We start from the raw sequence: 26,808 nt of genomic DNA, 5'->3' as shown, positions 1-26,808 counted from the left end.
GAACTGTAGATGATTCTAATGAAGTGTCCAGCACGTGTACATGTTTTATGTTCTGCAACATGTATGATCCAAAGTCGCCATTGCTGACAGTGCAACCACATTTCTGCATGCCTACCAGATGACATCCATGCCCAAGGGTCCACCCGTCCAGTTAGCGCAATCACCTTTACTCTGTAACGTTCACTCTGGACATATCGGGAAGTGGAGCGCACTTGTTGTGTGTCTCCTTTGGTGTTGCATTACTGTCACAGTCGTCATCATCCTCAAGATCACCGAAATCCTCATCATCCTCATCACTGTCCAAGGTACCCACGTCCTTCTTTCTGCACGTTGTGCCTCCGTCTTTGAGGTCTTCCTGTTCCTTTTCTTCTTGGTCCAAATGCGAGTTAACTCTGCACAAAAGACAGAAAAACATGTCCGTGGTAAATGATTGTAACATTCATCTTAGTTGTCGTTTCCTTGACCGAATTTGGATGTGTTGGGAAAAAACATTGCGAATGCTAATAGTAACTTGTCTATGGCAAATCCAACGTAAATTAGCTTGTGAAGGACATAATGTCATGGCTGTCTTGAGTTTCCAATAATTTCTACAACTCTTATTTTTTTGTGATAGAGTGATTGGAGCACATACTTGTTTGTCACAAAAAACTTTCATGAAGTTTGGTTCTTTAAAGCATTTATTATGGGTCTACTGAAAATGTGAACAAATCTGCTGTTTCAGAAGTATACATACAGCAATGTTAATATTTGGTTACATGTCCCTTGGCAAGTTTACCTGCAATAAGGCACTTTTGGTAGCCATCCACAAGCTTTTGGCAAGCTTCTTGTTGAATTTTTGACCACTCCTCTTGACAAAATTGGTGCACTTCAGCTAAATTTGTTGGTTTTCTGACATGGACTTGTTTCTTCAGCATTGTCTACATGTTCTCAATGGGGTTTTAGTCAGGACTTTGGGAAGGCCATTCTAAAACCTTAAATCTAGCCTGATTTAACCATTCCTTTACCACTTTTGACGTGTGTTTGGGGTCATTGTCCTGTTGGAACACCCAACTGCGCCCAAGACCCAACCTGCGGGCTGATGATTTTAGGTTGTCCTGAAGAATTTGGAGGTAATCCTCTTTTTTTATTGTACCATTTACTCTCTGTAAAGCACCAGTTGCATTGGCAGCAAAACAGGCCCAGAGAATAATACTACCACCACCATGCTTGACGGTAAGAATTGGTGTTCCTAGGATTAAAGGCCTCACCTTTTCTCCACCAAACATATTGCTGGGTATTGTGGCCAAACAGCTCAATTTTTGTTTCATCTGATCACAAAACTTTCCTCCAGAAGGTCTTATCTTTGTCCATGTGATCAGCAGCAAACTTTAGATGTGCCTTAAAGGCCTACTGAAACCCACTACTACCGACCACGCAGTCTGATAGTTTATATATCAATGATGAAATCTTAACATTGCAAAACATGCCAATACGGCCGGGTTAACTTATAAAGTGCAATTTTAAATTTCCCGCTAAACTTCCGGTTGAAAAACTCCTTTGGATATGACGTATGCGTGTGACGTCACGAGGGCAAGGGAAGTAGTCGGAGCCCGTATAATCCTATACAAAAAGCTCTGTTTTCATTTCATAATTCCACAGTATTCTGGACATCTGTGTTGGTGAATCTTTTGCAATTTGTTTAATGAACAATGGAGGCTGCAAAGAAGAACGTTGTTTCTATCTGCATTTGAGAACGATGCTATCACGTTAACTCAGTAGCTAAGTGTGTCACCAATGTATTGTCGTGGAGATAAAAGCCACTGTGAATGTCCATTTCGCGTGCTCGACTCTCATTTTCAAGAGGATATAGTATCCGAGGTGGTTTAAAATACAAATCCGTGATCCACAATAGAAAAAGGAGAGAGTGTGGAATCCAATGAGCCAGCTTGTACCTAAGTTACGGTCAGAGCGAAAAAAGATACGTCCTGCACTGCCTCTAGTTCTTCACTCTAACGTTCCTCATCCACAAATCTTTCATCCTCGCTCAAATTAATGGGGTAATCGTCGCTTTGTCGCTCCGAATCTGTCTCGCTCCATTGTAAACAAAGGGGAATTGTGAGGAATATTACCTCCTGTGACGTCACGCTACTTCCGGTACAGGCTTAGGCTTTTTTTATCAGCGAGCAAAAGTTGCGAACTTTATCGTCGATTTTCTCTACTAAATCCTTTCAGCAAAAATATGGCAATATCGCGAAATGATCAAGTATGACACATAGAATGGATCTGCTATTCCCGTTTAAATAAAAAAAATTCATTTCAGTAGGCCTTTAAGGTGTCCCTTTTGGAGCGAGGGCTTTCTTCTTGCATGGTAGCCTCTCAGTCCATGGCGATGCAAAACACACTTGATTGTAGACACTGACATCTGTGTTCCAACAGCTTCCAATTCATTGCAGACCTGCTTTTTGGTGGTTCTCGGTTGACTCTTTTTTTTTAAATTTTTTTTTTTAATATGAATTCATTAATCTATCAACAAAACAATACACAACAATGCAATCCAATTCCAAAACCAAACCCGTCCCAGCAACATTAAGAACAACAATAAACAGAGCAATTGAGAGCAATCCAATCCAATCCAATCCACTTTATTTATATAGCACATTTACACAACAAGAATGTTTCCAAAGTGCTGCACAGCCATGTTAAAAACAATATTAAAAACAATATTAAAAACAATTATGCTACACCAATGACTGAACAAAAACAAAGAATAAATGAATAGAAAACCAATACAGGGACAATATAAAAAATAAATATGATTAAAAACGATTTTAAAGGGTAAAACCAATTAAAACAGTAAAATAGACATCAAAATTTATTTAAAAACAAAACACACAGGACAACAGAGGACAGAAGACCACACAACTCACGTAGTGTTAAAAGCCAAAGAATAAAAGTGGGTCTTAAGACGAGACTTAAAACACTCCACTGTGGAATCAGTTCGAACATGGAGGGGCAGAGTGTTCCAGAGTTTAGGGCCGACCACAGAGAAGGCCCTGTCTCCCCTGGTTTTAAGTCTCGTCCTGGGCACCACGAGCTGGAGCTGGCTCTCGGACCTCAGAGCGCGCGCAGGAGTGTAAATTTGGACGAGGTCCGAGATATACTGAGGTGCCAGTCCATGTAAAGCTTTAAAAACAAACAGCAAGGATTTAAAATCAATTCTAAAATGAACAGGGAGCCAGAGCAAACTCCGAAGAATTGGGGTTATATGCTGGCGTTTCCTGGCCCCTGTTAAAAGTCGTGCTGCCGCGTTCTGGACTAACTGCAACCGGGAGAGAGCTTTTTGGCTAATGCCAGCATGAAGTGCATTGCAGTAGTCCAGGCGACTTGAAATAAAAGCATGCACGACTTGTTCAAAAAGGTTAAAAGATAAAAATGGTTTTACCTTTGCTAAAAGACGAAGATGATAAAAACACGATTTTAAAACGCCATTGACTTGTTTGTCAAATTTAAAATCGCTGTCTATAGTGACGCCAAGGCTGAGAGCAATTGAGGACACACAAACATGACACGGGACAATCCAAATGTAGTGAAACAAAAATTAACATAATCGACAACAGCATCAATATTAGTAACAATTTCAAAATAGCAGCGATTAAAAAACTCTCATTGATATTATCATTAAAAACATTAATAAAAAAAATAATAATACAAAAATTAGAAATGAACAATAGTGTCACAGTGGCTTACACTTGCATCACATCCCATAAGCCTGACAACACACTGTGTCCAACCTTTTCCACAAAGATATAATAAGTCATATTTTGGTTCATTTAATAGTTGAAACAAATTTAAATAATGGATCCCATATTCCAATATATGACTCATTATTGTCTAAACTAAATGCAGTTTGTTCTACTGATATCATCTCCATAGCTTGTGTGTACCAGTCAGTATGAGTTGGACTATCAACAGCTATCCATTTTTTAAATATTACCCTTTTTGTTATTATGCATATTGAAAGAAAAGCATTTTTACTCTTTTGACTCTTGATCATCCTGACCAATTTTCTCTCAGCAGCAGGTGATAGCTAGCGTTTTCTTCCTGATCGTGGCAGTGACAAAACTCTGCCATGCACTTTATACTTACGAACTATTTTCTGCACAGTTGCTCTTGGGACATTAAGCTCCTTTGAAATGGCTCCAAGTGACTTTCCTGACTTATTCAAGTCAATAATTTGTTTTTTCAGATCTGTGCTGAGTTCTTTTGACTTTCCCATTGTCACGTTTGTAACCGAGTCTAATGACTACATCACATGAGCCATATTTAAATGGGCTCTGAGAAGTAAACAGGTGTCAATCATTTCACTCATATGAAGTTAAAGGCCTACTGAAACCCACTACTACCGACCACGCAGTCTGATAGTTTATATATCAATGATGAAATCTTAACATTATAACACATGCCAATACGGCCGGGTTAACTTATAAAGTGACATTTTAAATTTGCCGCTAAACTTCCGGTTCGAAACGCCTCTGAGGATGACGTATGCGCGTGACGTAGCCCGACGAACACGGGTATGCCTTCCACATTGAAGCCGGTACGAAAAAGCTCTGTTTTCATTTCATAATTCCACAGTATTCTGGACATCTGTGTTCGTGAATCTGTTTCAATCATGTTCATTGCATTATGGAGAAGGAAGCCAAGCAAGCAAAGAAGAAAGTTGTCGGTGCGAAATGGACGTATTTTTCGAACGTAGTCAGCCACAACAGTACACAGCCGGCGCTTCTTTGTTTACATTCCCGAAAGATGCAGTCAAGATGGAAGAACTCGGATAACAGAGACTCTAACCAGGAGGACTTTTGATTTGGATACACAGACGCCTGTAGAGAACTGGGACAACACAGACTCTTACCAGGATTACTTTGATTTGGATGACAAAGACGCAGACGTGCTACTGTGAGTATGCAGCTTTGGCTTTTTTTTGCGTATGTACGTAACTTTTTTAAAATATATAAGCTTTATGAACCTTGGGTTAGGTGAACGGTCTTTTGGGCTGAGTGATTGTGTGTGTTGATCATGTGTTTGAATTGTATTGGCGTGTTCTATGGAGCTAGGAGCTAGCAGAGGAGCTAGGAGCTAGCATAACACGTACCGTACCGTAAGTGCGCGTCACGTACGTAACTTTTTAAAAATATATAAGCTTTATGAACCTTGGGTTAGGTGAACGGTCTTTTGGGCTGAGTGATTGTGTGTGTTGATCGGGTGTTTGAATTGTATTGGCGTGTTCTATGGAGCTAGGAGCTAGCAGAGGAGCTAGGAGCTAGCATAACAAACACGCAGGTGTTATTATGCAGGATTAATTTGTGGCATATTAAATATAAGCCTGGTTGTGTTGTGGCTAATAGAGTATATATATGTCTTGTGTTTATTTACTGTTGTAGTCATTCCCAGCTGAATATCAGGTACCGTGAGTATGCAGCCTTGGCTGCTAAACATTCGATAACTTGACCGTATGTGCGCGTCACGTACGTAACTTTTTAAAAATATATAAGCTTTATGAACCTTGGGTTAGGTAAACGGTCTTTTGGGCTGAGTGATTGTGTGTGTTGATCAGGTGTTTGAATTGTATTGGCGTGTTCTATGGAGCTAGGAGCTAGCAGAGGAGCTAGGAGCTAGCATAACAAACACGCAGGTGTTTTTATGCAGGATTAATTTGTGGCATATTAAATATAAGCCTGGTTGTGTTGTGGCTAATAGAGTATATATATGTCTTGTGTTTATTTACTGTTGTAGTCATTCCCAGCTGAATATCAGGTCACCCCCGGCTCTCACAGCATCTTCCCTATCTGAATAGCTTCAACTCCCCACTAGTCCTTCACTTGCACTTTACTCATCCACAAATCTTTCATCCTCGCTCAAATTAATGGGGAAATTGTCGCTTTCTCGGTCCGAATCTCTCTCACTTCATGCGGCCATCATTGTAAACAATAGGGAACTTTGCGTATATGTTCAACTGACTACGTCACGCTACTTCCGGTAGGTGCAAGCCTTTTTTTTATCAGATACCAAAAGTTGCAATCTTTATCGTCGTTGTTCTATACTAAATCCTTTCAGCAAAAATATGGCAATATCGCGAAATGATCAAGTATGACACATAGAATAGATCTGCTATCCCCGTTTAAATAAAAAAAATTCATTTCAGTAGGCCTTTAAGAGGCCATGCCATGAAGCTGATTTGATTTGATTGTAACGTTCCTACATCACCAAAATTGATAATGTATGTTGCTGTATGTATACTTTTGACCCAGCAGATTTGGTTTTTCAGTAGACCCATAAAAAATTCATAAAAGAACCAAACTTCATGAATGTTTTTTGTGACAAACAAGTATGTGCTCCAATCACACTATCACAAAAAAATAAGAGTTGTAGAAATTATTGGAAACTCAAGACAGCAATGACACTGTGTCCGTCACAAGTGTATGTAAACTTTTGACCACGACTGTAATGTATTTTATACATATATATACACCGGTACATATATATTAATACATAAGATTAAAAATTAATATAATTGAATATTAAGATTATCTGGAAGTTCGACTTCTACCTTGCTAACTTCCGTGACGACCTCCTTAAAGTTTTGTAATCAATCAGAAATATCAAGCAGCTTACATGCGCCTAAAATGGATAAGTGTGAAGAGAGTTTTTTGCGTTTTTCCCATCATGGCTTGCAATGGATTTAAATTAGAGATGTCCGATAATGTCTTTTTTACCGATATTCGGATATTATCCAACTCTTAATTACCGATACTGATATCAACCGATACGATATATACAGTCGTGGAATTAACACATTATTATGCCTAAATTTGTTCTGATGCCCCGCTGGATGTATTAAACAATGTAACAAGGTTTTCCAAAATAAATCAACTCAAGTTATGGAAAAAAATGCCAACATGGCACTGCCATATTTATTATTGAAGTCACAAAGTGCTTTTTTTTTTTTATAACATGCCTCAAAGCAATAACAGTGCAATACTTTTTCATAACATGGTCACTACTGCCTAGTTTCTCTTGTTATATTCTTATTTTACGGTTATATTTTTATTCTCATTGTTGCTTTTTATTTTTATTCTTATTGTAATATTTTTCTATTCTGTTACCATTTATACCCCTATTATTAGCTTTTTACTTTGTAAATTTGATCTCAATTCTGTACACTGCTGCTGGAATTTTAATTTTCCTGAAGGAACTCTCCTGAAGGAATCAATAAAGTACTATCTATCTATCTATCTATCTATCTATCCAAACAGCAGCTTGGAATTTGGGACATGCTCTCCCTGAGAGAGACTATGAGGAGGTGGGCGGGGTTGGGATGGGTGGGGGTAGGGGGTAGCGTCCCGGAAGAGTTAGTACTGCAAGGGATTCTGGGTATTTGTTCTGTTGTGTTTATGTTGTGTTACGGTACAGATGTTCTCCCGAAATGTGTTTGTCATTCTTGTTTGGTGTGGGTTCACAGTGTGGCGCATATTTGTAACAGTGTTAAAGTTGTTTATACGGTCACCCTCAGTGTGACCTGTATGGCTGTTGACCAAGTATGCCTTGCATTAATTTGTGATGAGAACAGCCGGTAGATATGTGACTCGGACGGCACGCACGCAAAGGAAATGCCTTTAAGGTTTATTGGCACTCTGTACCTCTCCCAACGTCCGTGTACACAGCGGCGTTTTAAAACGTCATACATTTTACTTTTAGAAACCGATACCGATAATTATGAAACTGATACCGATAATTTCCGATATTACATTTTAAAGCATTTATCGGCCAATAATATCGGCAGCCCAATATTATCGGACATCCCTAATTTAAATGGGTGTAATTCAGATTTTTTTTTATGGTGGTTGGCTGTTTTTTATACTGTCCACAAAGTTCAGTGAGCAGGTTGTGTTATGTTTGATATGTGTGACATGTTTGTTGATTTTTTGTGCTGGTTGAATTTTTTTTTCTGTGCCACAACCTAGGGAAAGTTGTTGGGATTGGGTCATAGAGGTTAATGCTGTGCATATAGTCTCGGGAAAGTACACTCCATGGTCACTGGCCTGAATCACTCACATTGTCCACAAAATGGCAACAAATAAGCACCTATCAAACCACCAGATATTTAAATATAATACTGTATGTAAATACCAGATTGCTTGTTGTACTCATGTTGTCTCGCGGACAGGCCGCAATTAACTCACGGGCCGTAGTTTGGACATCCCTGACTTAGAGGGAGTTTGGCTGAGTGCCTCCAGAATATCGGCCAGGGCCTAAATCTCAAAAACGTTTTGTATTTTTTCCTCAATGTTTACAAACGTTTTTTGGACACAGGAGGACTTTTGAGGGCAAAAACCAAATAATTTAAAAAGAGTAGTGTTTTGTTTAGTTATCGTGTACGATTAACTTTGTTTTGATCATTTGATCAATTGTTTGGAATAAAAGAGAATAAGGAACGAGTTTGAATATAGAGTTGATCTTGTTGAACTGTCGATATCACTCATTATGAATTAATTGGAAATTTAACAGTTAATACATGTGATCTGTATCGACTGATATCACTCATGGATGATCGGTATCAGAATCGGCAACCCTGATCGAAACATTCCTAATAAAAGGGAATGGTGGATGATTGGGAAATTTGGTATTCTGTGGTGTCAAAAAGAACCACAATGTACTCTAAATGATCACAAAACTGCAATAAAGTCCAAACAGTGAATTTTGTGAACCATCCCACCGTAGCGCAAAGTGTCATCCGAACTCACCGACACCTCGCCGCCATTTTGTAAAGGCTCCGGAGTCAGGAGTCCTGACGTGGGTGAAGAAGTCCAGTTATTTGCTGATGGCTACTTTTCTTCCTGTACTGGTAGATCACGTCCATGCAATGACTCATTACTGCTCCCTTTGGAGACGCTGATGGATTGTCTGCGGTAAAACATGCCGCTGGTGGTAAACTCGTCGATGACCAAATTAGTTGGCAACTATTTCAATGGATTTTAAATATTTATTTGTGGCAGCACTACACTAATTTAGTCACTCTATACATTATTAACTTGTCAGCAATTCATGCATTCTAGCTTTGTTTAAAAAAAAAATAAAAAATATATATATATATATATATATATATATATATATATATATATATATATATATATATATATATATATATATATATATATATATATATATAGGCACTTTCATTTGCAGCATATGCATTTTATGAAAGGTAAAATAAGGTGTATAACTGTATGTGGGCTTTTTTATTATGTATATTATTCTCTGTATTATGTGTTGTACTCTTCAATGTTATTTTATAATTTTTTAACATTAATAGTTTATTAACACAATTAGTTTTCTTCCATTAGGTGGTGTCAAATGAAGGTGGAGAGATGGAAATTAGCTGATAATGTGAATAATCATAATCATTGTCCTGAAACGAATAAATAAAAAAAGAAAACAGATTGCGACTCATGCCCACAAGATGGCAGCGTTATCAATGAATAAACCGATCACCAATAAAACAATTTCTGTTACAAAATGCAAGTCTTCTTTAAAAAGGGTGCAACATCTTTTTATGTTAATAGACTTTTTAAACCAGGGGTGTCTAAAGTACGGACCAGGGATAATTTTTCAACGGCCCACGACACATTCTGAAAATACTATTACAAAAAAGTGAAATGCTGCCATGCCGACTGTTTTTTCTGCAGACTGTCATTGTTGAAAAAATAATGAATCAAAATAAATGTCATGAATTATTGACCTGTTCAAGGCTTCAATCACTTCCATTATAATATTCCGCTTTGAAACATTTTGGGGGGAAATATTGCATATACACTATATTACCATAAGTATTTGGCCACCTGCCTTGACTCACATATGAACTTGAAGTACCATCCCATTCCTAACGCATAGGGTTCAATATGATGTCGGTCCACCTTTTGCAGCTATTACAGCTTCAACTCTTCTGGGAAGGCTGTCCACAAGGTTGCGGAGTGTGTTTATAGGAATTTTCCACCATTCTTCCAAAAGCGCATTGGTGAGGTCACACACCAATGTTCGTCTAGAAGGCCTGGCTCTCAGTCTCCGTTCCAATTCATCCCAAAGGTGTTCTATCGGGTTCAGGTCAGGACTCTGTGCAGGCCAGTCAAGTTCATCAACAACAGACTCTGTCATCCATGTCTTTATGGACCTTGTTTTGTGCACTGGTGCAGTCATATTGGAAGAGGAAGGGTCCAGTTTTGGACAATTCCCCATGGAATTGTCCAAAATGTTTTGGTATCCTGGAGCATTCAAAGTTCCTTTCACAGGAACTTAGGGGCCAAGCCAAACTCCTGAAAAATAACCCCACACCATAATTCCTCCTCCACCAAATTTCACACTCGGCACAATGCAGTCCGAAATGTACAGTTCTCCTGGCAACCTCCAAACCCAGACTCGTCCATCAAATTGCCAGATGGAAAAGCGTGACTCATCAGTCCAGAGAAGGCGTCTCCACTGCTCTAGAGTCCAGTGGTGACGTGCTTTACACCAGTGGTCCCCAACCTTTTTTTGTAGCTGCGGACCGGTCAACGCTTGAAAATTTGTCCCACGGACCAGGAGAAGGGGGGGGGGGTTTCATAAAGAAATACAATCATGTGTGCTTACGGACTGTATCCCTGCAGACCGTATTGATCTATATTGATATATAATGTATATATTGTGTTTTTTATGTTGATTTAATTGTAAAAAATAAAAATAAAAATATTATTTTATTTTATTTATTTCTTGTGCGGCCCAGTACCAACGCGGCCCGGTGGTTGGGGACCACTGCTTTACACCACTGCATCCGACGCTTTGCATTGGACTTGGTGAATGGCTTAGATGCAGCTGCTCAGCCATGGAAACCCATTCTATGAAGCTCTCTGCGTACTGTACGTGGGCTAATTGGAAGGTCACATGAAGTTTGGAGCTCTGTACCAACTGACTGTGCAGAAAGTCGGCGACCTCTTTGCACTATGCGCTTCAGCATCCGCTGACCCATCTCTGTCAGTTTACGTGGCCTACCACTTTGTGGCTGAGTTAATGTTGTTCCCAAACTCTTCCATTTTCTTATAATAAAGCCGACGGTTGACTTTGGAATATTTAGGAGCGAGGAAATTTCACGACTGGATTTGTTGCACAGGTGGCATCCTATGACAGTTCCACGCTGGAAGTCAACCAGCTCCTGAGCGCGGCCCATTCTTTCACAAATGTTTGTATAAACAAACAGTCTCCGTGCATAAGTGCTTGATTGTATACACCTGTGGCCGGTCCAGGTGATTAGGACACCTAATTCTGATCATTTGGATGGGTGGCCAAATACTTTTGGCAATATAGTGTATGTTCAGTGTTTGCCATGACAAAAATGTTTTTTTGTTCGTTTTAAAAAGGGCATAAAACAAACGAACAAAAAAAGACCAAATAATAATAATAATAAAACTTATAATCGACAGATCTGAAGTTGATCTAGAGATTTAAGTGTTGAAAGTAAAACAATTTTTTTTTTTAAATGTATGACTTATTTTTAATTTTTATGAGTGGGGCCCTTTTGGCTCCCTGAGAATTTTAGTGGGTTTGTTTTTTTATAAAAACTGTCATTGGTCAGAAAGTAACAAATCAAAATCATTGTTGTTTTGAGTTATTGATTTATTTAAGCTTCCACACACTTCACATCAACTCTTTCACTTTCATATTTTGTGATTACCATAAAAACAGGGTTTTCTTTAACACAAAAGGCATTAAAAAAACGTTTTAATATAAACAGAGCGAACGCTGATCTAAATAATAATTTATGACCTTTTTTTTTTTTAATGTTTATGACTGAGACCCTTGTGGGTCCTCGGGACCAAACTTGAGGGAAGCACTAAAAGTTTAAAAAATCTACAAATTGTATTGCTTTTCAAAAATTTTAAATATCAAAATGGCTCCTGCAGGTTTTAATTTTTCAGTGTGCGGCCCTCAATGGAAAAAGTTTGGACAGCAAGTAATAGCAGTACAAATATTGCATTATTTACAAAATAAATCATGATTGTGTAAAGTCAATAGACAACAATTTACCATTAGTAGAGCACTTACGGGATGACAATGTCCTCTTTCTTTCCACATTTGCAGCACATGTCAAGCTGAAGGGAACATGGCTTACAAATGATGTGATACGCATCCTTCACCGTCTTCTGACAACATTTGATACTGAAATAAGAAAACATGCACGTTAGATGGTACAAAGCAGTGATTCTCAACCTGGGCTGCGTCTATTGGGGCGCCAAAGAACCACCTACATATTCATACGCAGTGTTACTGTTCAAACTGTGTGTAATGTTACAGTGGCCCAAAATATGAAATATACTTGTTAAATAAAACTGTTTAATTACCTCATCTGTGCAGATTTAGGCTTATTTTGAAAGGTTTCGAGGCAAATATATAAACGAAATACACACAATGACAAATGTATAAGCTATGTGATTCAATAAACATACTGAAATGTAATACACAATATGTAAATATAGCTTCACACAAATATACAGTACTATCATCAAACAAATACTTCTGAGTGTTGAAACTATTTCGATGGTGGAAATACACGACTGGCAGCCATTTTGAAGTCCTCAAAACATCCATTGAAACAGTGCACAAAAATCGTTTTTCAATAAACATCTTACTATCAAATGTAACTAGAGATGTCAAAAAACGATACCGATAATTGCCGATATTACATTTTAAAGCATTTATCGTTTTTTTATTATCGGTATTGGTTGTTTTTTTCAACATAAAAAATACAAGATACACTTACAATTAGTGCACCAACCCAAAAAACCTCCCTCCCCCATTTACACTCATTCACACAAAAGGGTTGTTTCCTTCTGTTATTAATATTCTGGTTCCTACATTATACATCAATATATATCAATACAGTCTGCAAGGGATACAGTCCGTAAACACACATGATTGTGCGTGCTGCTGGTCCACTAATAGTACTAACCTTTAACAGTTAATTTTACTCATTTTCATTAATTACTAGTTTCTATGTAACTGTTTTTATATTGTTTTACTTTCTTTTTTATTCAAGAAAATGTTTTTAATGTATTTATCTTATTTTATTTTATAAATTTTTAGAAAAAGGACCTTATCTTCACCATACCTGGTTGTCCAAATTAGGCATAATAATGTGTTAATTCCACGACTGTATATATCGGTACCGGTTGATATCGGTATCTGTAATTAAAGAGTTGGACAATATCGGAATATCGGATATCGGCAAAAAGCCATTATCGGACATCCCTAAATGTAACCACTTTCCACCTTAATATTGAGTTACATAAACAAGTTAAACAGTTTACTTACAGACTTATCTTTTCCAAGGCATGTAAACTTGTCTACTTCTCAATTGTCTCATGAACTGGACTAACATCGTCAACCCGGAAGTGCCCAAACTATTGACGCGTAGTATTTTCATATCGCCACAAGGTGTCAGTAAGAGTCTACAATCAAATGGGCATAACATTGCCCATTTGGGATTCGTTCCCAGGGATTTGAATAAAGAACCAACTCTTTTTCTTTACTATAGTGGCCTCGAGAACAGGAACCGGTTCTCAAAAAGGGATTCGAGTCCATGGAATCGGTTCTTTTCTTATCGAACAACCGGGAGAATCAGTTTCGAACATCATCCCTAATAGCAACCACAAAAGAACACAAACTATTGCCATCTATTGTCTGTTTCTTACGTTTACTTCTGCTCTCAAACACTACTAATATAGTAGAGAACGTTCTGCTCAAAGTCGACATTCACTCTCGCTTGTTTTAATGCTACGCTCAAGCTGTTCGACCATCGTGTCAATTAAGCCGCCAAGAAGAAAAACGGACGTTACGTTATATGCAACCCAGCTATATGTGTATAAATTGTATCTGCCGATATAGTTGTACAAAAAAAAGAAAAAGAAAAAAAAGTCTGATACCGGGTTGATACTGATATACATCAAAACGCCAAATATTGGCGGCAATAATCGGTCGATTTCTAGTAATTTTCCATGAATATAGGAATGAATGGTCTTCAAATTGACTGCTGTGGCTGCTTTTAACAAAAGTTAGCCAAGTCTAGACCTATTTAAAAGTCTCATAAAATATTTTAAAACAAGTCTCAGTTTGTTGTTGCCCAAAATCCAACTTTGATGCAAGAATTAATGCAGTTTTGATTTCAGTCAACCCTACTGCAAATATATAATTCTGTGTGTCTGTAGCAAATCCAGGAGTCTTACTTTATATTGGAGCGTTTCTACCAACCATACTTGCTTTGTTGGTGTTGAAAATTTAACATTATTTACAGGGAGTTTGTCTGAGTCCACCCTGAATGCTGTATGACTGTTTACGTGAGGCGGTGTTTAGTCTGCGACCGGACGTGACTTCACACGCAACAAAAGTACTAAAATATGGCACTGTTTGATTTTACGTGAATCGATACCCGGGACTACTGCCGGAATTTGGTCAGTGCCTATTAGAGTACTCATCCCTAAGTAACACATTTTACTGCTGTTATGTTCAATGCATTTATTTAATTAGTCCTTACCATTTCCGGGGTTGTGTTAGAGACTTGTATTTGTTGTACTTTACTTTCCACTCGAGAACACCCTTGCAGTGTTGACAGAGTCCATCGTGGATCTTGGACTTTGCCTTCTACATTTCAGAAATACATGGAAAAAAACGTGTGAGAAACCATACAATTGCAGCGACAAGATTAGGCACACAAACTACACTGGGGGTAGGGCTGGGCGATATGGTCTTTTTTTTAATATCTCGATATTTTAGGCCATGTCACGATACACGATATATATCTCGATATTTTGCCTTAGCCTTGAATGAACACATGATGCATATAATCACACCAGTATGATGATTCTATGTGTCTACATTAAAACATTCTTGTTCATACTGCATTAATATATGCTCATTTTTTTAACTTTCATGCAGAGGGGGAAATCACAACTAAGTCAATTTACCAAAACTGTATTTATTAAACAGTTATTAAGCAGTGGCACAAACATTCATGTCATTTCAAAACAGAAAGTGCAAGATTGTCAGATATTTTAAAACAAGCAATAAGTGCACTTTTGTGAATGATGTCACCAAGATGACATATCAAAACAACACTAAATTAAAGTGTACTTTTTGTACAGAACGCCACTACAATAGTTAAAAACAAATAAAGTGCACTTTTGTGCATGATGTCACACAAGATATTTAAATAACTGTCAAATAAAAATGAGCTGCATAATAGGTTCCTGCGGACGTTATCTCCTTCTATTGTTGCCTTTTTTTTTTTCATACGGTGTTGATCTGGAAATAGCTGCTTTGGTATTTTGTTTGTGTGGTACCGGCCGGAGATGTTGACATGCAAAGTTTCAAGCACTCATTCTCTAGCGGGTGACTTTTCAAATGTTGCTACATTAGCAGTGCTGCTACTTTTTGTAGCAACGCTTTTTCCGCATAAATGTTGAACATATTCCCGCTTGAAACCAAACCACCGCCGGACGATGGATCCCGTGCTGTTTTTCTTGGGAATGAATTATTCCTCCATTTGTTACCCGATTCGCACCTTCTCTCTCTCGTATTAGCACCCGCACCTCACCGTTAGCATCACAGCTAACGTTACCATGTCGCTACCTCTCTGCTCCGCGGGAGCGTGTGGCGTTGCACACGTGATGTGTGTAAGAAGGTGCGCTTGGTTTATGTCTCTGTGAGGAGAGACATGAAAGAGTGGGAAACGCATGCAGTGTAATGCCCGCAGCTAAAAGCAACTGCGTGAGAACGTATACTCGAATATCACGATATAGTCATTTTCTATATCGCACAGAGACAAACCAGCCCTAACCCCCAGCCCTAACTGAGGGTGTCCAAACTGCGGCTCGCCAGACGTCATGAGTTAGTAAGGAATCTTGCCTGCAGGGAGATTTAATTAATTTTAAAAGTCTAACAATTTTGCCACTGATATTCTGTTGCCAACTAGTGGACAACATGAGATTTACCATTCTGGGTATCACTCCATCTTATCTATCTTGTCTTTTAACAAAGAAACAAGGAAGTCACAATCTGCGTTCAATGAATGTTCTGCAATTTGTCGTCCCCAAAGTAAGAACTGAACTGGGCAAGAAAGCATTTAGGATTTCAGCACCGAAGGCTTGGAATAACCTACAATCGAATCTTCAACTTCAAACCCTTGTTACATTAAATGAGTTTAAAGCTTCTGTAAAAGGATTGCAGTCTACCTTGTTTGTATGCACATGTGCTATGTGAGCAAGTTTTGATGTTGTAAATTTGATGTTTTATGTGTTGTTTACTGTTTTTAATATATATATATATACACACATATATATATATATATATATATATATATATATATATATATATATATATACACACATATATATATACACACATACATACATATATATACACACATACATACATATATATACACACATACATACCCATACATACATACATACATACACATACATACATACATACATACATACATACATACATACATACATACATACATACATACATACATACATACATACATACATACATACATACATACATACATACATACATACATACATACATACATACATACATACATACATACATACATACATACATACATACATACATATATATATATATATATATACACAAGGCTGTAGTAGTCGACGTCATCGGTTACGTAAATACGTCGACGCCGTTTTTGTGCGTCGACGCGTCGCATATTTACGTCACACTACCGTCATGGCGAAGCGCAAAGCAGACGATCAAAGCAGACGATGCGAGCGGTGCGAGCGGGGGGGGGGGGGAAAGCATGCCAAAAGTGGTCAAAAGTGTGGGAGTATTTCAATAAACGGCCTAATAATGTTGTTGTATGCACACTGTGTCGAGCGGAAATGGCCTGTCATAGCAGCACAACAGCTATGAACGAACATTTGAAAAGAAAACCATCAACTAGTCAATCGTCCGCGCGAGCATACGTTGTCATCATTACACAAAAACATGAATGTGTCATTTGTATCTGCTAGGGGTGTAACGGTACGTGTTTTGTATTGAACCGTTTCGGTACGGGGCTTTCGGTTCGGTACGGGGGTGTACCGAACGAGTTTCTAAGCTAAAGCTAACTTTAGCTGCTAGAGTCTTAACAAGCTGCTTCGCTCCTCTGCCTCTGTCTCAGCACGCAGCATTGTCCCACCCACACAACCATCTGATTGGTACACACGAAGCATTATCAGCCAATCAGCAGTGTGTATTCAGAGCGCATGTAGTCAGCGCTTCAGCGTGGAGCAGATAGGTGTTTAGCAGGTGAGCATCAGGCAGCGGACTCTCCCCAAATGATAATAAACACCTCCCAGTCAACTACTAGTAACATCACTATGAGCCCGTTGACCTTCTAGAAATATAAACTGCAGCTCAGCTCACTCGCAGTCCTGGCTTGAGGTGAAGGCTAATTAGCTCTCAGTTCCAGCCACATCGACCCCTTCTGAGCGCCTATTTTCAGCTGCTGGGAATATTGTAAACAGGAAAAGAACCAGAGCATGTACACATGCTAACTTTTCTTCATTACAACTGTTAGTCACTCACTGGAATGAGTAGAATTGGTTATTGTGTACTGTGTTGGACTGGATGTTTATTTTGCACATTTTAAAAGCAATACTTAATGTTTACAGTGCTCCAGAATATTTAGATTGGCACTTTTTTGTATTGGATGTTTATCTTTATTTTTGCACATTTTAGCAAATAAGCAATACTTTCACTTTTGTTGAAATGTTTACACTGTTGTTACAGAATATTTCGTTTTGCACTTTTTTGTATTGGATGTTTATCTTTATTTTTGCACATTTTAAAGCAAAATAAGCAATACTTTTACTTTTGAAATGCTTATACTATTGCAGAATATTAAGATTTGCACTGGATGTTGACTTTTATATTTGCACATTAAAAAGCAAATAAGCTACTTTTAATTTTGTTAAATGTTAAAAGTTTTAAATGTTTACATTATTACAGAATATTTAGTCATGTTGTTGTCAATGTTGACTGAGTGGCCATACTTCTTTTTTTTTGTAAATAAAAGCCATGCCTTTTGAAAAAACGGGCCTACATTTATTTTTTCATCTTCATTTTGAATAAAAAAATAATCGGTAAAAGGAAAAATAATCTATAGATTAATCGAAAAAAATAATCTATAGATTAACCGATTAATCGAAAAAAAATAATCTATAGATTAATCGATAGAAAAATAATCGTTAGCTGCAGCCTTATTACACACACATATACACACATATATATGATTAAATCGATTAAAATCGATTATTAAAAGACTTGCCGATTAATTTAGTCATCGATTCGTTGGATCTATGGTATGCGCAGAGTTTTTTATTTTTTTAAATTCTTTATTTTTGTCTTTTTAATAAGCCTTTATTTATAAACTGCAACATTTACAAACAGCTGAGAAACAATAATCAAAATAAGTATGGTGCCAGTATGCTGTTTTTTTTCCAATAAAATACTGGATAGGATAGAAATGTAGTTTGTCTCTTTTATCCGATTATTAATCGAAGTAATAATCGACAGATTAATCGATTATCAAATTAATCGTTAGTTGCAGCCCTAATATACACTACCGTTCAAAAGTTTGGGGTCACATTGAAATGTCCTTATTTTTGAAGGAAAAGCACTGCACTTTTCAATGAAGATAACTTTAAACTAGTCTTAACTTTAAAGAAACACACTCTATACATTGTTAATGTGGTAAATGACTATTCTAGCTGCAAATGTCTGGCTTTTGGTGCAATATCCACATAGGTGTATAGAGGCCCATTTCCAGCAACTATCACTCCAGTGTTCTAATGGTACAATGTGTTTGCTCATTGGCTCAAAAGGCTAATTGATGATTAGAAAACCCTTGTGCAATCATGTTCACACATCTGAAAACAGTTTAGCTCGTTTCAGAAGCTACAAAACTGACCTTCCTTTGAGCAGATTGAGTTTCTGGAGCATCACATTTGTGGGGTCAATTAAACGCTCAAAATGGCCAAAAAAAAGAGAACTTTCATCTGAAACTCGATAGTCTATTCTTGTTCTTAGAAATTAAGGCTATTCCACAAAATTGTTTGGGTGACCCCAAACTTTTGAACGGTAGTGTATATATATTTTATTTTATTGAAAAAAAAACAGCATACTGGCACCATGCTTATTTTTTTTAAATTATTATTTCTCAGCTGTTTGTACATGTTGCAGTTTATAAAAAAATTTAAAAAATTTAAAAAAATCCTCTGCGCATGCGCATAGCATATATCCAACGAATCGATGACTAAATTAATCGCCAACTATTTTTATAATCGATTTTAATCGATTAGTTGTTGCAGCCCTAATATATATATATATATATATATATATATATTTATATATATATATATATATACACAAACTCCGTTTCCATATGAGTTGGGAAATTGTGTTAGATGTAAATATAAACGGAATACAATGATTTATAAATCCTTTTTAACCCATATTCAATTGAATGCACTACAAAGACAAGATATTTGATGTTCAAACTCATAAACTTAATTTTTTTTTTGCAAATAATAATTAACTTAGAATTTCATGGCTGCAACACATGCCAAAGTAGTTTGGAAAGGGCATGTTCACCACTGTGTTACATGGCCTTTCCTTTTAACAACACTAAGTAAACGTTTGAGGAGACACATTTTTTAAGCTTCTCAGGTGGAATTCTTTCCCATTCTTGCTTGATGTACAGCTTAAGTTGTTCAACAGTCCGGGGGTCTCCGTTTTGGTATTTTAGGCTTCATAATGCGCCACATATTTTCCATGGGAGACCGGTCTGGACTACAGGCAGGCCAGTCTAGTATCCGCACTCTTTTACTATGAAGCCACGTTGATGTAACACATGGCTTGGCATTGTCTTCCGGAAAAATTGGGATGGTTGGCAAGAATGACGCAATCAAGCGCCATTCATTCAAAACTCGCGGGCCGCAATAACATTACATTTTCATATTAAGGTGCTGACCGGGGCGTATGTCTGAGACCCCTGGTTAACATAGCACAAAGCAAATTAAGCTTTGGCTGCAGTGTTTTTTCATTTTAAATTTACAAAAAAAATTTGTGGCTCCCATTGTTTTCTTTAATTTGTGAAACTTGTCAAAATGGCTCTTTGAGTGGTAAAGGTTGCCGACCCCTGGCCTATAACAATCCGGATGGTTCTTTTCCTCTTTGGTCCGGAGGACACAACGTCCACAGTTTCCAAAAACAATTTGAAATGTGGACTCGTCAGACCACAGAACACTTTTCCACTTTGTATCAGTCCATCTTAGATCAGGCCCAGCGAAGCCGACAGCGTTTCTGGGTGTTGTTGATAAACGGTTTTCGCCTTGCATAGGAGAGTTTTAACTTGCACTTACAGATGTATTGTCTAACTGTAGTTACTGACAGTGGGTTTCTGAAGTGTTCCTGAGCCCATGTGGTGATATCCTTTACACACTGATGTCACTTGTTGATGCAGTACAGCCTGAGGGATCGAAGGTCACGGGCTTAGCTGCTTACGTGCAGTGATTTCTCCAGATTCTCTGAACCCTTTGATGATATTACGGACCGTAGATGGTGAAATCCCTAAATTCCTTGCAATAGCTGGTTGAGAAAGGTTTTTCTTAAACTGTTCAACAATTTGCTCACAGATTTGTTGACAAGGTGGTGACCCTCGCCCCATCCTTGTTTGTGAATGACTGAGCATTTCATGGAATCTACTTTTATACCCAATCATGGCACCCACCTGTTCCCAATTTGCCTGTTCACCTGTGGGATGTTCCAAATAAGTGTTTGATGAGCATTCCTGAACTTTATCAGTATTTATTGCCCCTTTCCCAACTTCTTTGTCACATGTTGCTGGCATCAAATTCTAAAGTTAATGATTATTTGCCAAAAAAAAAATGTTTATCAGTTTGAACATCAAATATGTTGTCTTTGTAGCATATTCAACTGAATATGGGTTGAAAATTATTTGCAAATTATTGTATTCCGTTTATATTTACATCTAACACAATTTCCCAACTCATATGGAAACGGGGTTTGTGTGTGTGTGTATATATATATATATATATATATATATATATATATATATATATATATATATATATATATATATATATATATACACATATACATACATACACACACACGCACACATACATATACACCCACGTACATACACACACACACACACATATACATATACATATATATACACTAGAGATGCGCGGTTTGCGGACACAACCGCGGAGTCCGCGGATAATCCGCGGGTCGGGCGGATGCATGACGAAAAAAATAGATTTTAAATAGATTCGGGCGGGTGGCGCTTGAACCAATTCTCTCGAATGTCTGCTGATTTTCACCCAATCAATAATAAGGGCGTGCCGTGTTGATACTGCCTTTATCACCCTCTACAACATGTGCAGCCAGCGTGCTAGCCCAGCCGCATGTTGTAGGCTGCATCTGCTTGCACACGTAAGTGACAGCAAGGCATACTTGGTCCACAGCCATACAGGTTACACTGACGGTGGACGTATAAAACAACTTTAACACTCTTAATATGTGCCACACTGTGAACCCACACCAAACAAGAATGACAAACACATTTTGGGAGAACATCTGCACCGTGAGACAACATAAACACAACAGAACAAATACCCAGAACACCTTGCAGTCCTAACTCTTCCTGGCTGAAATATACACCCCCGCTACCACCAAACCCCGCCCACCTCAACCGACGCACGGAAGGGGGTGGGGGGTGGGGGGTGGGGGGGGGTTGATGTGTGGGGGCGCAGTGTAGGGGGGGCGGGGTTTGGTGGTAGCGGGGGGTGTATATTTCAGCCAGGAAGAGTTAGGACTGCAAGGTGTTCTTTCTAGGTATTTGTTCTGTTGTGTTTATGTTGTCTCACGGTGCGGATGTTCTCCCGAAATGTGTTTGTCATTCTTGTTTGGTGTGGGTTCACAGTGTGGCACAAATTAAGAGTGTTAAAGTTGTTTTATATGGCCACCGTCAGTGTAACCTGTATGGCTGTGGACCAGGTATGCCTTGCTGTCACTTACGTGTGCAAGCAGAAGCCGCACACAACATGTGACTGGGCTGTCACACGCTGTCTGTACATGTTGTAGACGGTGATAAAGGCAGTACCATTACAGCACGCCCTAATTATTGCTGTTAGGGTGCGACCCCTGGTCTATATTATATATAACAACGGGCGGGTGGTGGGCGGTTGTGGTTTTGATAAAATTTTAGTTCGGTTGGATGGCGGGTGGATCACGACTTTTGTGATGCGGATGCGGATGAAATAATTGCCTATCCGCGCATCTCTAATATACACACACACACACATGAATTGATTTACGTGGACCCAGACTTAAACAAGTTGAAAAACTTATTTGGGTGTTACCATTTAGTGGTCAATTGTACGGAATATGTACTGTACTGTGCAATCTAATACAAGTTTCAATCAATCAAAAACATATATACACACGTAGACACACACATCCATCCATCCATCCATTTTCTACCGCTTATTCCCTTCCGGGTCAGCTACAATCGGGCGGAAGGCGGGGTACACCCTGGACACATATACACACACGCATATGTACACACACACACACATATATATATATATATATATATATATATACCACAATAAAATCGTACCGTGGCCTTAATATCAACATAATATCGTTACATCCCTAATTGTTAGATGCCGTTTTACTCTCTTTATGTCAAAATGTAAACACTATGATGCGGGGGACTGTTTGAATCTCAAAAACAAATGAACCAACGTATTTATTGGTCCGTTCATAAATTTGCACACCTTTGTGAATGTTGCTGTTCAGCTTCTTGTAAGAGAACAGCATGTTGTGCAAAAAGTACTGAAACGGTGAACATTCAAAAGTTTAGAGAAGGTGAAATTACGTTTAATATAATATCCCCAACTGTTTGTGAGTAATGTATACTGTATATGTACTGAATGTGTTCTGAGAGCGACGACCATGCTAAAGCTACTCCGATACATGCTGGTCTCAGATGTCGTACCTTTACTTGTGTAGACGCTCCATTTCGGTCGTTCCTGTAGGCAGTGATGTTTTGGTGCTTTTGTCCTCGCGATCGAGAAACGTTACCTTTTTGTGAACTCATTGGAATTGGTAAAAAATAAAATAAAAGTTTAACTCCACGTGGAATACAACATGTTTTTCCAACAACTTGTTTAAATATGGAGAGAGCTGACCCCGGAAGTAATTACTCTTCTTCGTTTGTTTTGGTGAGCATTACCGCCATCTTCTGGAATGGAGTGTGGCTCGAGATGCTTTTAACCCTGTCTTTCCTAAATAAAATAAAAAAGTATGTATTGCTGTATGTGTATGTTTTGAATGCAATCTTAAAAATATATACTAACCATCTTGTTCTCCAACTTCTTTCAACAGTGCGATGCCAGGAGGGGAACATGTTTTTTTTTGCCTCAGTGGGAGACGAGGAAAGACCGGTGTGTTGTTTCCTTTAATGTTCATAGGCTTACAATGTTATGCAGAGGTATAGTTAACAGTTTTATAGAAAAAGTATACATTTATAGCCACACAAAATATTTTCTTCTTACAAGGGGGGGCGTAACAGAAAATAATTGAGAAATACTGGTGTAAACAAACTTGCACTACAGAGTTGACCTGAAAACAGAGGATGTTCTGGTGGAAAGAAACTTTCTTTCCTGGAAAATAGGGGCTGGATGTCCACCCAAAGGTGTGCAAACTCTTTGATTCAGAGTTTTTGCACTTGCAAGATTTTTTTTTGCTTACGACTTGTAGTTGCTGTATTAGAATTACACAGCAAATACTGAAGAAATCGAAATGGTTGAAAAGCAATATTGTTAGTTTCCTGTCATTACTGTAATGGTCATTTAAGGTATTTAGACCACAGGTGTCAAATTCAAGGCCCACAGGCCACACCTGGCCAGTGGAGATGGGGGATATGGACTATCACAATAACCTGCCATTTATGGTGTAAACCAGTGCTAATCAACTACGCAATTAAGAGGGCCGCAGTTTCATGGGGCCCAAGGGCTCGCAATGTAGATGTTTTGTCAGAAAGTGCCGACTGTGTTTACTCAATTGCAAAGTAAACACATCGGCTTTCACATTGCACTGTCAATAAATTCATTATTTTACCATTGCTACTCGTTTCCAGCGTGTGCGGGTAGTTAAGAAAAAGAAGCTCCAGTTTTTGTTGGATTGATGCTCCTTCTTTTGAATCATTTTCCTTCCTCATTTAGGTTTGTAAGACTGAAAATATAAATCATAAAATTATACCGTCCATTGTGAATTTTACATAAATTAAATAGGTTTAGTGTTGATATATTCACACAATAAGTTACAAATGTTTACACATATAGAAATTACACAACATTCACATACCGAACATTGTATGTGACTTATCACTATTAGCGTTGTCGCCCTCTACTGGTCAATCTGGCACCTATTTTTAGAAACTAAACATTTTGCATCAACATTTGTTTTGAATTGTAATATACAATAGGATGGTATTATAGGATATGTTAAGATTTGTTACTCATCAAGTTTTTTTTGTGTACTTTTGAACATGGTTTTATTTTCATGTTGTCCTACGCAGTTTATATATTTAAGCAACATTGCCATATGATATATTAGGCAACACTAGTGTTAACAATATGACATGTAATCTCTTATACAACAAGCATTTTATACTATGTTGTTCAAAGAGGACAGAGACCTCAAATTTCCTATTTCTAACAGGACACTTATTATGCCGCTGGAGTGTGTGTGTGTGTGTGTGTGTGTGTGTGTGTGTGTGTGTGTGTGTGTGTGTGTGTGTGTGTGTGTGTGTGTGTGTGTGTGTATCCACACAGGGTGTGTGTGACGCGTCTAGTGCAGTAGAAGTAGAGAGATGTCTGTAGATAGTGCATGTTGCTTTCTGCTTGCTACTCTCTGCTTACAGCTACCGCCGCCAGCTAGCCCCCTTCGGGGGGTGAAAAGAGGAGCCGAGTGTGTAAGTCTCCTCCTGCTGGTACAAAGCCTCTCCACCACCAAGACTCCTTCAGTGCCTCCTCGTGGCCACACACGGATAAGGGTCTTTGCAGACCCCGAACTAAACTGAAGGGGATCTCGGAGCAGCAGTGGGCCCCAGAGACGTGGCGTATAGGCCCACCTTTGTGTGGAACACGCCCTGACGCCCGTCAACCCTGCCCCAACTATGGGTAAATAGCCCCATTGCCTTGTGGGTCAGCTTATTTAGGCAAAGGCTAAGGGAGCACACCCTGACAGAAAAGCAATGTGCTGAAGGCACCCCACAGCCATGTGGGTAAAACCGGGAGGCAGTATGGCTACGGGAGTAAACCCCAAATGAAAAATCTGTGCTCCGGGGACACACACATGGGCAGGTTTCCAGCAGATCGGATCTCTGGCAGTCCCCTGCAACTGCACTCACCTGAAGGTCGTCTCAAGTTTTTCTCGTGCCACTGGAATATGGTGGGTGTGGCCAAGATTGTGGGGGAAGGAACTGCGCGCACCATCCCTCACACAAATACACTCTTTGCGCAGGCTTCAGCTTCTTCCGAAAAGTCCTCTGGCGACAGGATAAAGCGACGGGGGCAGGTCAAGGATGTGACTGGGAGCTCCTAGCTTGAATCCTGCACAGAGGCGGCATGGGTGTGATGGTCGTTGTGAAGATTGGGATCAGGAACATGATCTTCCTTCGGCAGCTGCCCATGTGACTGAGCAGCCCTATTTAGGGTCCGCACTGCTCACCCCAAATTGGGGAAGGGTCTGGAAAAGGTGACCCAAAAATTGTCTGTTCCTCACACCTGGGTGGCAAACCGCAGCCACCAAGGCATCCCCTACTGCGGTCGAAAACATAACAAAGGAAAGCATATGACTATACACCTGGCTACCTGGAACGTCCGCACCCTCCTCGACACGCAGGATGGGACGGAGAGACCTCATAGACGGACGGCGCTCATTGCACATGAGCTCAAGAGATACAATGTCGACATCGCAGCACTCAGTGAAACTCGGTTGTCGGGTGAAGACTCCCTGACAGAAGTCGGTGAAGGCTACACCTTCTTCTGGAAGGGTCTCCCGGAAGGCGAACGTAGGCTCCATGGAGTTGGCTTTGCTGTAAAAAGCAAATTACTCAATAACATCCCAGAGTCCCCCCAAGGCATCAGTGAGCGGCTCATGACCTGGCGTATCCCCCTGGTGAAAGGCCGGTTTGCTACGCTACTCAGTGCGTATGCCCCTACCCTGGATGCTGATAGTAACATCAAAGATGCCTTCTACGAGTCTCTTGCGGCTGCCCTATCCAGAGTCCCTAAGTCCGATAAGCTTGTCCTCATGGGTGACTTCAATGCCCGAGTTGGCACAGATGCCCAGCTCTGGACTAAAATAATCGGGCCTCATGGATCTGGGAAAATAAACAACAACGGCATTCGACTCCTCTCTCTGTGCTCTGAGCACCAACTTCTCATCACTAACACAATCTTTCAGTTAAAAAAGAAATACATAACATCTTGGATGCACCCACGGTCCAAACATTGGCACCTGCTGGACTATATAATTACACGACAACAAGATCGACAAGACGTCTGCGTAACCAGGGCCTTACGTGGGGCTGAATGCTGGACTGACCACCGGCTGATCAGATCCAAGCTGAGGATG

At 39.1% G+C, this 26,808-nt stretch overlaps 1 protein-coding gene across 1 annotated transcript; it reads right to left on the bottom strand.

Annotated features, from left to right (window-relative positions):
* LOC133631956 (uncharacterized protein C9orf85 homolog) lies at positions 1–23,391 on the bottom strand. Its single transcript, XM_062024166.1, has 4 exons — positions 23,162–23,391; positions 14,594–14,700; positions 12,109–12,222; positions 1–392 (listed from the first exon to the last, which is right to left on the bottom strand). The coding sequence occupies exons 1-4, from the start codon at positions 23,261–23,263 to the stop codon at positions 167–169; spliced, it is 549 nt and encodes a 182-aa protein (XP_061880150.1). The 5' UTR covers positions 23,264–23,391; the 3' UTR covers positions 1–166.
* Between the last annotated feature and the right edge of the window lie 3,417 nt (positions 23,392–26,808).

Source organism: Entelurus aequoreus, linkage group LG17 (genome assembly GCF_033978785.1).
Source record: "Entelurus aequoreus isolate RoL-2023_Sb linkage group LG17, RoL_Eaeq_v1.1, whole genome shotgun sequence".
Classification (NCBI taxonomy): domain Eukaryota; kingdom Metazoa; phylum Chordata; class Actinopteri; order Syngnathiformes; family Syngnathidae; genus Entelurus; species Entelurus aequoreus.
This window is presented reverse-complemented; position numbering and strand designations above follow the sequence as displayed.